Source organism: Dermacentor silvarum, chromosome 8, assembly GCF_013339745.2.
Source record: "Dermacentor silvarum isolate Dsil-2018 chromosome 8, BIME_Dsil_1.4, whole genome shotgun sequence".
Taxonomy (NCBI): domain Eukaryota; kingdom Metazoa; phylum Arthropoda; class Arachnida; order Ixodida; family Ixodidae; genus Dermacentor; species Dermacentor silvarum.
Window position 1 is genome coordinate 20729620 of NC_051161.1, and position 13914 is coordinate 20743533.

The 13914-nt window shown below is 43.6% G+C and overlaps 1 protein-coding gene across 1 annotated transcript in view; it reads left to right on the forward strand.

Moving 5' to 3' along the window:
* LOC119460758 (X-linked retinitis pigmentosa GTPase regulator-like) overlaps positions 1 to 11198 on the forward strand; it is a 34010-nt gene extending 22812 nt beyond the window's left edge. The window contains exons 11-18 of the mRNA XM_037721839.2: positions 1359 to 1407; positions 2169 to 2320; positions 5319 to 5399; positions 5590 to 5670; positions 7722 to 7914; positions 9199 to 9264; positions 10443 to 10477; positions 10662 to 11198. Coding sequence (XP_037577767.1) covers positions 1359 to 1407; positions 2169 to 2320; positions 5319 to 5399; positions 5590 to 5670; positions 7722 to 7914; positions 9199 to 9264; positions 10443 to 10477; positions 10662 to 10685 — 681 coding nt within the window. The 3' untranslated portion in view covers positions 10686 to 11198. The remainder of the gene's footprint in view (positions 1 to 1358; positions 1408 to 2168; positions 2321 to 5318; positions 5400 to 5589; positions 5671 to 7721; positions 7915 to 9198; positions 9265 to 10442; positions 10478 to 10661) is intronic.
* The last annotated feature ends 2716 nt before the right edge of the window (positions 11199 to 13914 follow it).

The window sequence follows — 13914 nt, forward strand, 5'->3', positions numbered from 1 at the left end:
AAATAAATGTTTGCTACGCCAATCCCCCTTTATTTACTGAATAGATTTGCAGCCCTTGTTTCTATTTCACATGAAATCAGTGCAGAAGCGGTGGTTCTAATCATCTTGTGACTGATTAGCGCTCACAGTTGTGAGAGCCTTGCAATTTTTCTCGCAATGCAGCCTGTATGGTCTTGGTGCAAGACCTGCTTGTTCATCTAAGTAGACGTGTGTTTCACTACCGCGTGCACATCCCAATTATTTTTTTTGCCATTGAGCTAGTAGGCAACATATTGTCCGTCCATCGCGAATGTAGCCACGGGTTTATGCTAGCGTGCGGGCTGCGATAGAATCGTTCGTCATCTTCGATAGCTTCCGCTGTGTTTCTGACATTCCACGCGCACTGCACTGAGACAAAATGGAACTACAGCTCATCGCAACAGCTGCGGACGAAACTGTGGTCGTTGTTGATGCGATCATGCGCGGTGAACTATGCAGTTCTGAACACACATGGCTAACGCACGCACTGAGCGAAAACGAAACTACTGCTCACCAATACAACTGCAGACGAAACCGAAGTCGTCATTGTTTCGATAAGGAATGGCAACTATGCAGTTCTGAAGGAACGTGCGGCCGACACGGTGTCATATGCCGTGGTAAATGCACAAACACACAAATTAGCACAAAGCGTTTGGCATTTTTGTTGTTCCCATACAGTTCCTGCTGATGGCTATGGCGATGTGGACTCTGCCACTTAGTTTCAATTAGCTGCTAGCACCACTTTTGCTCTTTTGCGTTGCAAATTTGCAGTGCTTCGAGGGTTGTCCAAATTAACCGGTGTGTGACCAAATATGTATTTGTCCAAAGGAACAAGAGTTTCATGCCATTAAATAATGCCCACGCCTGCCGGGACCAAAAGACGAGTCTGAATTATCCAATTTTCTGAATTAACGAGAATCAATTTAATGAGGTTTTACTGTATTGTCTCTTTCTTTGAAGTAAAGCATCACTTACTGTTCTGCTTTTATTGGTGCATAGTATTTATGAAAGGGAAAATTGTGGTCTATTGGACTGTAGCATGGCGCTACAAAGGAAACTCACACAGGCTTCTCAGAAAGAAAGTTCACAGTTGAAGAAAAATTTGCCCTGGTCCAGGGATCGAATCCGGGACCATGGGTTTCCTCTTTAGCTTTTGGCTCGAGTTGGGTGTACGAAAATTTTTTTCTTTCACGAACCTTCCTCCACCTTGCGGGCTTCTGCATAAGTAATTTGCCACATTCTTGCATAGTATTTGCTCATCAGAGGTTGTGGTCACAGTGCAAGTGTTTTTTGGGTATTTCTAAATTCATTTGTTCAATGTTCTGTTTGTCTCCATCTAGGCAGCACTAATTGAAAATGAACAAGACGAACCAGATGCTTGCGAAGAAGGTCAGTCACCATCATATTTGTTGTCGTAAAATTTCAGGAGTGTGTTAGAAAAAGCTGCCGCGGTAGCTCAGTGGCCTATGATATTGCGTTGCTGAACTAGAGGTTGTGGGTTCGACCCTCGCCGTGGCAGCCACATTCCGACGCCGATAGTATGCAAAAATGCTTGTGTTACCGTGCTTTGGATGCATGTTCAAAAACTTGAGATGGTCAAAATTGATCCGGACACCTCTACTATGGTGTTCCTTATAACTTACTGTGCAGTTCGGTGGCATTAAACCCTGTAATTTGCTTTGAAGTTGCTTCTAGAACATTACTTTGGGATGAATATTATGCGAGGTTGCTTTTGTGTTGATTTGAATGTTGCATGCAGTTACTTGACCGGGTAATGCGTCTTGCTTTTTTTTTTTTTTCTCCTTTCCCACTGATTGAAATAGAGGAAGGTTAATATAAGGGCAGGTTGTACGCAAGAAAATCTGCTGTTGATCTCACTTTACTTGTCTCGGTAATGGCATTATGGCAGAAATGCTGGTTATAAAACACTTTCTCACTTTAATAGACTTTCTGAATGTTGTTGCTTGTGAACCATGCATAAACTCATTGGTCATCCTGTCAGTGCTGTGTGTATTAATGATGTGCTGTGTAATGAATTCCAAACTGTTCTTCGTTGATTCTGCCGTAGTAACTCCACATTCTTAAAATGGAATTCCAACGAAGGCACCCTCCCTGGTTACCCTGAAGTGAACCCATTGTTTGCATCTTAGATTTGCATGTTACGGCAAGAGTACTCAACGAGACAACTCGGCAGCCACGAAAGCCGCCGTTTTTCATAGAAGCTGAAAGGGACACCAGTATCCGCCATGTGGACAGTGATGTCAGTGATGATGACACGTCAGAAATGTCTGTGCTGAACAAGGTAAGCATACTGCTGCGAAGCGAGTGTCAACTTTGTCTAAGTAAATGAAGTGAGGATCTTCACTTTATTATATAACCCTGATGTGGGCTTGTCTCTTTCCATGAGTCACTTGTCAAATTTTTCACTCACCTGGTGCAAGTTTTTGGGCTTGTCAGCATTGGTTTATATTGTTTTTATCCATACAATGGCACTTTGCTTCACAATCATGCAGTCTTCAGTTATTTTGCATGGCTAGGTCTTGATGTGACCCGGACTGGATCAGAAGTTTGTAACCACAACTGCCCACAATTTAGGTGGGAAACGAAGAGTACAACCCAAGTCATTACAATCGAATTAGATTTATTGAAGTAACTATAAAATTTGCCTAGCAATGCTTTGTTTCTATAGAGCATTCTCTCGCTATAACAATACCAAAAATGCGGCATCCGACACAGCATCTGTTATAGCTAAGCGAACTTGTTTGAACATGGCTTGAAATGCCTATTTTTGTTTAGGAAAATAACAGCGCTGGGTGCCTATTCTTGTAGCAAAAATGTCAAATATTAGTACAGTCACGCCTACTGGTTTTTCAGGTGCCCGATTCTTCAGACCTGCCTGCTTATTCGGACTTCCCTGCGGCACTGCCACCTGCCCGTATAACCAATTTATAACCCAACCGAAATTTTAGACTCCACACGGTGTGCCTCGGGTGTTTTTTTGGACACGATCTGCATGCTATACTACAAACATGGCAGCTCTGAAGTTATATAATTGCCGCCAGGTGCCGATTGCCGTGCAAGCGGCACTGGTTAGGCCTAGCAGCCTAGGCAGTACCCCTGCGATAAAAACTTGCCAACTGCTGGCAGAGTGGCTGGCGACAAGCCATCATGGGAAACTCGCTGTCTATATTTTTGTACCCATAGACCTTATGGGCGATTGAGCTTGAGATTGCACACACTGGCTAGACTGACTGCTGTAGTAGCAGAGCTGGGCCTGTGTGCGGCCCCCTCCGTGGAAAAAAATAAATCTCCTCCGTGTTGAAATAGCATATTCTGTATGTGTGTGCTCATTTTGGCTCACAGTGTTGCTTGGTTGGATCGTAGCCAACAAATCAACGTGCCAATCTCATGGGATCACATAGATTGGATGGTTGAATATTAGCAATGGTGCAAAGCATGTGTATGAAATTTATTGTTGTTCCCGTGCCACGTATCAGCACAAGCCACCAACGGACTGTGAAAACCGGAGGCAACCCTTTGCTGGCACGTTGAAGGCATTTCGCTTGTTTATTTTACATAGACTTGATCGCAAATTCCTTTCCCCCCACCCCCAATATCTGCATGTATGCTTATTGCAAATATCAGATATAATGAAGGTATTTTCACGTCGGATACAACACCGTTATAAACGAGGTTGGACTATACTTGAATTTTTTTAGCAAAAGGTAGCATGGCTGACTACTAGCTTTTACTTTCCATTAATGTTTTACAGTTGAACCCCACAATAATGAAATCGACGGGAAAGCGAAAAAAAATTCACTTTTGCGAGAATTTCGTTGTTGCAAAATGAGACAGCACAGATAGGCAATGTGTCGCAAAACGAAACTTTACTGTCAAAATTATGTTAGCCTATTTTGGCAAGCCTTGCCCAAGGCTATAGAACCGTGTTACCGACAGCGTAAAGTGCACCCCATACGTCGGTCAGCAATGGCAGCACTTTCCATGGAGCCACTCTCGGTTGATCACTTTCAGGGGTACGGTCACTTCTGCTAAATTTTGCGTAACTGGGCACTGGACGCGGGGTACGAGTGTTCCATGCACACAACCGTGTTCCTTCAGCGCACGCTGTCACTCATAGACGCCGACGCGTCTGGTACCAAGCACGAAAGGGATTGTATCTTGTATCCCCAAAACCAATCGACTGAGAAAACGGCCCCTTCACTCAAATCCACATCCAGTGATGCCAATTCCACACGTGATGCCTGCTGGGTGGTACCAATACTAGTGTTATTGAAGCAAGGGATGCGTATTCTCGGACGATCACTCAATCGCAGCCGGATGTGTGGCAGCCCATGCTGCTGCCGCCATTTCAAACATCATAAATAAGTCAACGTCGGTGACATATGGATTTCTTGGTTTTTGCTGCACTTATCTCACCAAGCCGCAGATTATACGCTGCGCTAGGTACGCCAACACTGTCGTCACATGTCGGTAGAGACATGCAGCCATGCCATTTGAAACGGGCGATCAACAAACAAGATGGCGGCCATGGCGTGTATCCAGCACATGCGATCGCTTCTGGCGCTTGGTTGTTTATGTAAACAAGGATGGTGGCATCCACGGAAGCGTAGTGTGATGGTGTTTCACACAATTTAAGTGTGAAACAAAGGCATTTCAGCACTTTTTGGAGTCTGCTAGCTTTGCACAAATAGGTAATATGCAGGGGTAACGTTCCAGAAAATTTCGTTGATGCAGGATTGCAGTGCAGCAACATTTCGTTATCGAGTGGTAGGAGATGCATTGAATTTCATGGTGTTCGTCGGGGATACAAAATATTTCATCGCTGAGAATTTTGTTGTCGCGGCATTTCATTATCGCGGGTCACAACTGTATTCACTTTGAGCCATGAAACCACTAAAAACTTAACCCTTCTTCTTTGAAGAAAATAGTAATCTGCTTGTTTGAAGCAATTTTTGAAAAAGCTACGATAGGCCTATTAAAGCTTGTTTTCAGAAAGCTATCAGCTTATTGAGCAAAATTTGTACTGACCACATTCTGATTAGGGCGAAAAGCAAGAAAAGTCTTGTTTGCCAGGATTTTGGTGCCTGTTTCGAAACCCAGATGGTCTCATGACTAAACTAGAGCTCTTCACTGCAGCGTTTGACCCCTGATTTGCTTTGGAATATTAAATCCCAGGACTCGGGCAGCTATGCTTGGAGCCATGGGTTCATGCTGATTACAAATAGCCCATTCTTTAGTTGACATAGGCAGTGTTAAATGCTCTGCTTGTTGCTTTCCAGACACAGGTAATCAACCACATTGGATCTAAAGAGATATTGTCAGCCCTTGATCAAGATGAGAAGCCGCCAGGGATAAAGAAAGTGAGTGGCACATAACCTAAGCTTGTGTTAACAGGTAAATGTTGAAAGTTGGCAAACTTCATCACTGTGTTCACTTCCTTTTTTTGCATAATTCCTTTCTTATTATATGCTGTAAAAAATCGCTCAAGAATGTTCCTGTTAAAGACAAGTTGATTACGAATATTTAATAGCGGTACTTTTATTTGAACAGGAGTCTGCAAAACTGCCTCAAGGAGCACTCCAGAATGGAGATAAAGCCAAACTGAATGGGCCCAAGGAGGAACCACCTGTGGTAAATAAAATTTTTGTTCCTTGCTGATAACTCAGAGGATTTTACTGAATGGACACTAAAGATAAACTAATAAACATTCTCAGTAGATTACGAAAAAGCCACATTCAATTTATAATGGAAGCTCCTTGCTTTCAGGAAGGTCCACAGGCGTTTTCAGTTGTTGCTTGGCACCTGAAGCAGTTCCTCAGTGTCCTATAGCATTCTACTGCTGCCCACAAGGTTGGGGGTTCTATTCCCGGCTGCCGTAGCCGCATTCCACGGAGGCAGAATGCGAAAATGTTTGTGTAATTAAATTTAGATGCACGTTAGAACTTCAGGGGGTCAAGGGTTAACCTGGAGCCTTCCACTTTGGCGGCTTCCGTAGCAGAGATGACCCAGGCATTAAAAAATAGTTTGCCACATGTTCAACTTGTCAACAATGAAAGTGCTGCCTCGAAGACATGGCACATGTAAGCTGTAGGCTGTGTTAATCCGAAGTGTCTTTCCTTCCTGCTACATGTCATGATGGCTTAGAGGCTATGACGCTAAGCCACCACATACCGGCCGCAGCAGCCACATTTCAATGGGAGCGAAATGCAAAAACACCCATGTACTGCGTATTGGGTGCGCGTTAAAGAACCCCAAGTGGTCAAAATTCCCACACTACAGCGTGCCTCATAATTGTATCGTGGTTATGGCATGTAATACCCCAGAATGAAACTTTTACTTCACTCTCTGCTTTATATTTACAAACGTTCTACAAGGCACCTTCAAAGCAGCTTGTTTGCTGTGATAAGACTTTCTTTATTTGATATGATTGTTGAGGTGATATGATTGCTTACGTCCTTTTTTGAATGCTTGTAGCTTTCTTTAATTGTGACTTTTTGCAATGGGTATCTTTCGTGCCTTCTGTGCAGAGTAGACAAGTATTAATGGTGGTAATTTTGGGTTCTTCCTCATTCATGGGACATATTAAAAAGCTGTTCTGGTCCTCTCTTCCGTTTCATTTAAATACTTGTTATTAGCAGAAATCTTGGAACAGTACTGTGGAAGTTCACTTGAACAGGGTGTCGGCTCTAATATGGCAGATTTGTTTGTGGTGTGAGGCAAGGCAGTGATTACACGACAGTAGTGGCAAGCATTAGTTTTCTAATGTCAGTATCCCAGTGTGCAGTTTCTGGCTTCCATCGTTGGGTGATGGCCTGCATTACCCATTATATAACAGGTTAGGACAGCTAAGTAGCACCTGTACAATTAGTTTTTCAGTTTAGTAAGGCATGCATTGCAGTGCCATCCATATTCATCTGCTTATTTGCATATGGGTTTATTTATTTATTTATTTATTTATTTATTTATTTATTTATTTATTTATTTATTTATTTATTTATTTATTTATTTATTAGGCAGTGTAACCAACTGTAACCAAAGTAAAAGTTCAACTACGAAGCTTTCTGAAAACAAGACTGCAGCAAATATTGTCACTTGGAGTCACACATGCATTCATAAAGATTAAATGTTTAACTGCAGAGCTAATTTTCATTTTGCATTTTTCAAGTTGCAGCCATTGCTTTTAACTTTTAAGAGCCTTTGCTTAACAGTACAGAGGAGTTCAATGTGAGAAAGAAGGCATTTCTTCCTAAACATTGATTGTAGGCACCACAAAACATGTGCATATGTATACTGAGAAATGCCTTGTTATTCAGTTATGCTGATCAACTTTCTAAAGTTGATGTCAGATGCACCTCCCGAAAGCATACATAACACTGCGTTCATACTGTAGGGATTGATCGAAGCATAACTCAACGTAAGAAAAAAAAAATGAAATTTACGTAGACAAACATGTACACTGTTACTCAAAGTGATAAATGTCAGATTTCTCAAGTTTATGTTCCACAAAACATGTGTAGGTAGTTCCCCAAGGCATGCATAATTGAAGGATTGGTAGAAGCATATCTGTTACCCTATGAAATAAATAGTAAAAATTGCGTAAACATGTACGCTCTTATTCAACATGATAAATGTCAGGCCTGTCATGATTCTGATAACGTGTGATGTGTTTTGGCATCTGTTAGGTGCCTGATGCAGAAACGCCAAAGAAAACAGCTGCACTGGCCAGCCATCCTAAGACCGACAGTGAGGGCGAAGAAAGGCGTGACAAAGTTCGGTGGCTACCACCACACAGGGACTCACCGAAGCATAGCAAGGAACTGGAGCGCATGGCTGAGAAAGCCGTTGAGAAGGCTAATGACGACTACTTGGACAAAGGTGAGATGCATCTTTTTACTGGTGTTAGGCGTACATACCGGGTATAGCAGAATCATTTGGAAGGGATGGAAGTGCTGCGCCAATTGCATCGTTTTGTGGCAAACCACCGAGCTGTGCCAACCTGCACCAAAACACTCATTTCGAATGAAGTCGCCAAATTTAGCAGGGTGTGTGTGTTCAGTGGCAATCCCATAGCCACAGACATGTGTTGGCTAGCGCCTAACCCTGCAATCCAAGCCTAAGCAATATGTTTCAGCATCTGTGTCTTGGGAGTGTGGATGCGTTTAGTGGCGTAATTGTAACTAGGCCGATAGAAAATGAAAACCGTTTTGTGCTATACAGTGCATTACGAATCTTTTATATAAGTGTTATGCATTTGCGTATACACGGACGAACGAAAGATGATTTGAACTGGCGCTCATTTCATGAGGCAATCGGGAAGGAAAGCTGCGCTGATTGAATAAGGTTGTACAGTTTATTTTTCTCAGTGTACATCTCATCAGTTTCATTATACATTTTAGCACTAGCTTTCGTGCTCTGTTAGTACATCTGCGTCGATTAATGAGCGAACGCCGTGCGTGTGACGTTCTAAATCTATTTCACACATGCACCATATCCGGTTACCGGGATGATAGTGCGGAAGCTGATAAACAACCTGCTGCTTGCTTTCATGAAAGTTCTTGGTCACAAATATCCAATGGAAACTGCGATCGTCTCTGAAATTTGCACTCAGGCTACACTATTTTCTGCATGGCCACACCACACAAAATCGGGCTTTTGCGACCGCAAAAAGCAAGCCAAGGATGTGAAGTTTTGTATTTAGTCAACCTTAGCGGCCAAATGGTGGTCGTAACTAAAATTTAGACGAAAACGCGAAACTCCGAAATTGCATTTGTGGCAATGATGTTCACAATGCGACTTGCGCAGATCGAGTCCGAAAATTTTAATAAACCATTGTTTGGCGCACGAAATATTTATTGGCATTTTACATTGGCTTTTTGGTGCCTGTAGCAGAACAGCGAATAAGCCCGAACAATTGAGCTTATTCAAAATATTGGTTGACGAAGCAGGTTGGCAAGCCAGTGAACATTTTTATTCCTTTATTGTTTTCAAAAATATCTGGACCCGCCGTGGTGGCTCAGTCAGCTAAGGCGTTGCGCTGCTGAGCACGAGACCGCGGGATCGAACCCCGGCCGCGGCGGCCGCACTGCTTTCTCGTGTGTGGTTTCTTGTTGAGTCAATAATGGTTTATTTTGCCCATTTCTCGTGGTCCCCAACATGCAGGTACGCCAACAAAGCGTGCTGGGAAGAAAAAGAAAGACGCAGAGGCAGACAAGGAGGCCTCTAAAGGTACATGCTACTATTCTTAGCGAGGGGGGGGGGTTTACAATATGGGACACCAATCCTGCATATATGTATGACATTCTTGTGCACAACACACCTTTTTTTCCATGATAGTATGCATATAATCCATGCAAAGACTTCAATGCAAGAACATTCAAATATTCACAAAACCGACCCGGCACAGTTGTCATCTCAAAACAGCACTTCAGAGACAACATCGGTTCACATGTTCAGTCATTACTGCTTTCATTAGCACATTTTACATATAGACGTTTTGCAGTGTCATGGGATGGGCACGTCCATGGGATGTATTCTCGGACAATCGCATTCGGCTATACTATCACTTTTGCATGATGTAGTGCTCAACCAGCCAATAAGCTTGCACTGAAAGTGATATCGCTGAAAGCGATCGTCCGAGAATACGTCTCCATTTAGACCCTGTGGGGGTATGCCAGCTTGAGTGGCCTTGTGTTCGGAAAGGCCAGCCGTAGGACACAAGCAGAGAAAAGCGTTTTATAGAGGCCCCGGGAAATGGATGTAGATTGTGTTGACAGCAAATGCTCTCATTAAGTTCAATACATAGTTATTCAATGATTTGTAATTATAAGGCTGACATACTGTTTGGTAACGCTTGTGCCTTGTCACGAGTATATACACGTCTGAACTTTCTATCGAGCTAGTTTAGTGGTAGCACAGCAACAGCTGCACCTGCTGCATTAGTTTGTTTATCAGGAAATATAATTTCCCAAAGCTCATGTCATGGAGTCTCCTATTCATGTCATCACATTTGCGAAATATAATGCATTCAATGTATTTTTTTGCTCGGCTATTTCCTGAACTGCTCACGTACATTCTCCATGCCATTATTCTTGACTTGGCCTAGGATACTTTTGTCCCTAAAGCGCTAATCAGTGACATTGTGATTAATTAAGAAAGTTGTAACGTTTGTCCTTCCCTACATTATGGACATTTTTACAACTATACTGTATGTCAACGAAACTTGCACAAGTATGTAATTAGGATGTTATATGTTGATAGTTAAACTATCAACATACATAAACAGATGCTAATGCAAAATGAGACGATAAGACATACTTTGTTGTTTTTGATTTTTATACCGTCGAACATTATTGCAAGGGTTTTCGGTTGCAAGCAACCTACAGCTGAACCTTTACTGTTTTCAGATGGAAAAGAAGATGGTGAAAAGAAAGATTCCAAGGTAAGGACGTTGCAACATTTTAAAGTATGGTTGGACCATTATTGAACATTATCTTTAAGACCATAAATTTTTGTTCATTTGTTATTTCTTATTTTCAAGAATAAAGCTCACTATAGCCCGAGATGCATTTATCTGTGTTGCTGATTATGCTGAAAGCTTTACACTTATCCTCTATCTTCTGCAGTCGTCGACCTGCGTTGTCATGTGACCTTCTGCACAAGACGGCCACTAGCAGGCACCGTCTGCTCTCTTCTCAACATTTTGACAAGGCGGCTTCATGCAGCACGCTTCTTGCTTTTTTTTTTTTTTTTGCCCGCGATGATGTTCGCTCTTTAACCTTCTTCCAAAGAAAGCAAGCAAAATGGCTGCTTCTGCTTCATATGCAACAGCCGAGCGTGTGGGAATGATCACATGTGTTTGTCGTCTGCATCCGGTGAATTCGCATTTTCTGGCTTGTTGGTGAAGTGACTTTTTTTTTCATGTTTCAGCGAATAATGTTTTCATTGTCTGTTCGCTGTTGTTTGCTTTACTATTTGACAGGCAAGCACTATTTTTGTCTCTGTCTGTGTGAACGTTTGTTTTCTGTCCCTCCGAATGCGATTGCAGTACAACTGTCGCATTACTCCGACTTTGGAGTTCTGTTGCACTGTCTTAGGCTGCCCTGAACAACATTGTTTCCTATGTGTGTTTGCATGTCTCTTTTTAATTTAAGGGGGGACGCGGCTTTCGCATCGCGAAAAATGGCTAAAAAATCGATTTTTTGAAAATCACATTTTCAGTTTCTGTAACTCTTATTCTATCTGATTCCGAAATATCATCACTGAAAACCAAGTAGAAGTGCTCTAAAAAAAATGTTGTATCAGCCAAGGTGCTGAAAAATTGCACGGAAATCGCGAAAAAACGGCGTTTTTCAAGCCACGATGTCTCCGGAACGGCGCAGCCGAGCGCCGCCATCTTGGTCTCGTTGGAAAGCGCATTTCTCCGTCTTCAAATCTGCCGCTTCAGCTATCTCCTCCATACATAAACAAGCACACAAAAAGCAAATGATTGAAGGTCGTGCCGGAGCCACCGATTGGCCGCGCCCGCCACGTGACTCCAGCGCGGTTCGCCATTGGTCCGGTGCTCGCTCCGTGATGGCGTCGTCTGCTCCGCTTGTTGCGGTCTCCTCGCGAGCTCCGGACAGTTACCGTAATCTCGACGAGTGTTAAAGCGGGCGCTACGCGGACATCGCAGTAGCGTGACCGATTCCGCTTTTTGTGGATGTCTCAGACCCGCGGCTAAGCATTCTGAGTATCGGTGACGCGGACTTCGCGACCAAGCTTCGGGCACGGAATGCTCGGACACGCGGCTAAGCCTTTCGCGCGTAGGCGTTTCCGACTCGGCGATGAAGCATATCGCGCGCGGACTTCTCGGATTCTTGCCTAAGCATTTCGTGCATTGGCGCCTCCGACTGCGAGACTAAGCAAATCGAGCGTCGACTCCTCGAGCCCGCGGCTACGCATTTCGCGCGTCGGCACATCGCTCATCGAGTGTCGACTCCTCGGACCCGCGGCTAGGCACTTCGCGCGTCGGCACCTCGAGCGTCGACTCCTCGAGCCCGCGGCTAGGCATTTCGCGTGTCGGCACATCGCTCATGGAGTGTCGACACCTCGAGCGTCTATTCCTCGGACCCGCGGCTAGGCATTTCGCGCGTCGGCACCTCGGACTGCGCGATTGAGCTTACCGCGTGTTTGGACCCGCGACCAGGCATTTCGCGCATCGGCACCTCGGACTGCGCGACTAAGCTCGTCGAGCGTCTATTCCGCGGACCCGCGACGAGGCATTTCGCACATCGGCACCTCGAACCCGCGACTTGGCACATCGCGCGCCGACTCTATTTTCGTAATGCCACGATATCTCGTAACAATACCTATCATACCACCCCTTTAATTCATAAAGAGAACCTCATCATGAGCTCTGTTCCCTAGGCCACTTGGGCTGGCACAGACACCTGGCAGCAGAAGTGAGGCATGATACAAAAGTACAGGCTGGAAAGCACCTAGCAGCTGCATTGCTGCCTATCTATCAGTGGCTCTCCTAACCTCCATAGCCAATGTCAATGGAAGATGATTCAGAAGGCTGCTGTGAGCCTTCATTCAGTAATGCATGGTCGATTCTATCAAAAGAAAACAACGCCTCACTGACTGCACTAGAGGCTGCTATCAATGAGGCAGTCTGCAGATACAATGCTAGAACTACTGTATTTTTATGCCCATATAGTTATGCACCTCACTTGGTTTGAAACCCAGGCACCATGCTCTTTGTAGAGCAGCAGTAAAGAATGCCATACAAACATGAAAAAGGCAGAACGAAGGCTCAGCAGACCAGAGGCCACATGTCCAAGAAACCCCACGTCACAAAACACACCATAGATTCCAACTTTGGTGCGTTTTAGAGAACTGAAGAGAAGGTGCAACTTTAAGAGCCGTTTTCTCAAAACTTTTTTCGCCTTTCTGCTCAGTTTCTGGAGCTGATTTCTTCGTTACCGTTTAGCCTATTTTGATTCTGTTTTTTTTGTCACGTTCCTTGGACTACAGTGCAGGTCGAGACAGTCTCGCATTTTTATCTTGACTTTTTATAAATTTATGGCATGGCTATTCGTCCACCCCGAAAGTGTGCTTGGTGCGAAGGTAACTTGAAAAATGACTATATAAAAAATTTGTGTTGCGAAAAAAAAAAAGTAAGACTGTCACGACCTTCAGCACGCATTGAGCTATGCAGTCAATACTCAACGAGCCTTCCATCATGTTTTTTAAGCTCCCCAGGCCCTCCAGAAAGTTCAACAGAGAAAAATTCTGCTCAATAAAATATTCTCAAGGTATCACTCTGAAACTTTTATGGAAGTATCAGGGAGACATTCTAAACATTTGTGCCAAATTTCATCAAAATCCATGGAGAAATCAGGAAGTTGATTTTCAAAGCCACGTCCCCCCTTAATGTAAGTGTGCAACGTATCCACATAACGTGATGCAAGCTTTTATGCAGGAAAGACTCATTTTACAAGGGTGGAGACACGACTCTGTAGTAGTTGGCCGAAGCCAGCTGTCGCCTTTGGAACGTCAAACAATATTTGCTATCACGAGTAAAGTTGAAGTGCGAAGGAAAAACAAGGACGAAAGGACACGCGACAAGTGCTAACTTCTAACTTAAGTGCTTGTCCCTGCTGTCCTTTCATTTGTTTTGTTTCCTTTGCACTTAAACTCGACTTGTGATTAATTAAATACCAACTGGCCCACTCTGAAGCCTTGCTTGTTATTTACTATGAGCTCATGAATTGTTTAGTATCACTATGAATCATTACAGGTGCCTATTTGCATTAATGTAATAGAACTAAGAATATAACAGGATGGAGACGAGAGACTTTGATGACCCAGAAAAAAATGTACATTATATTACAG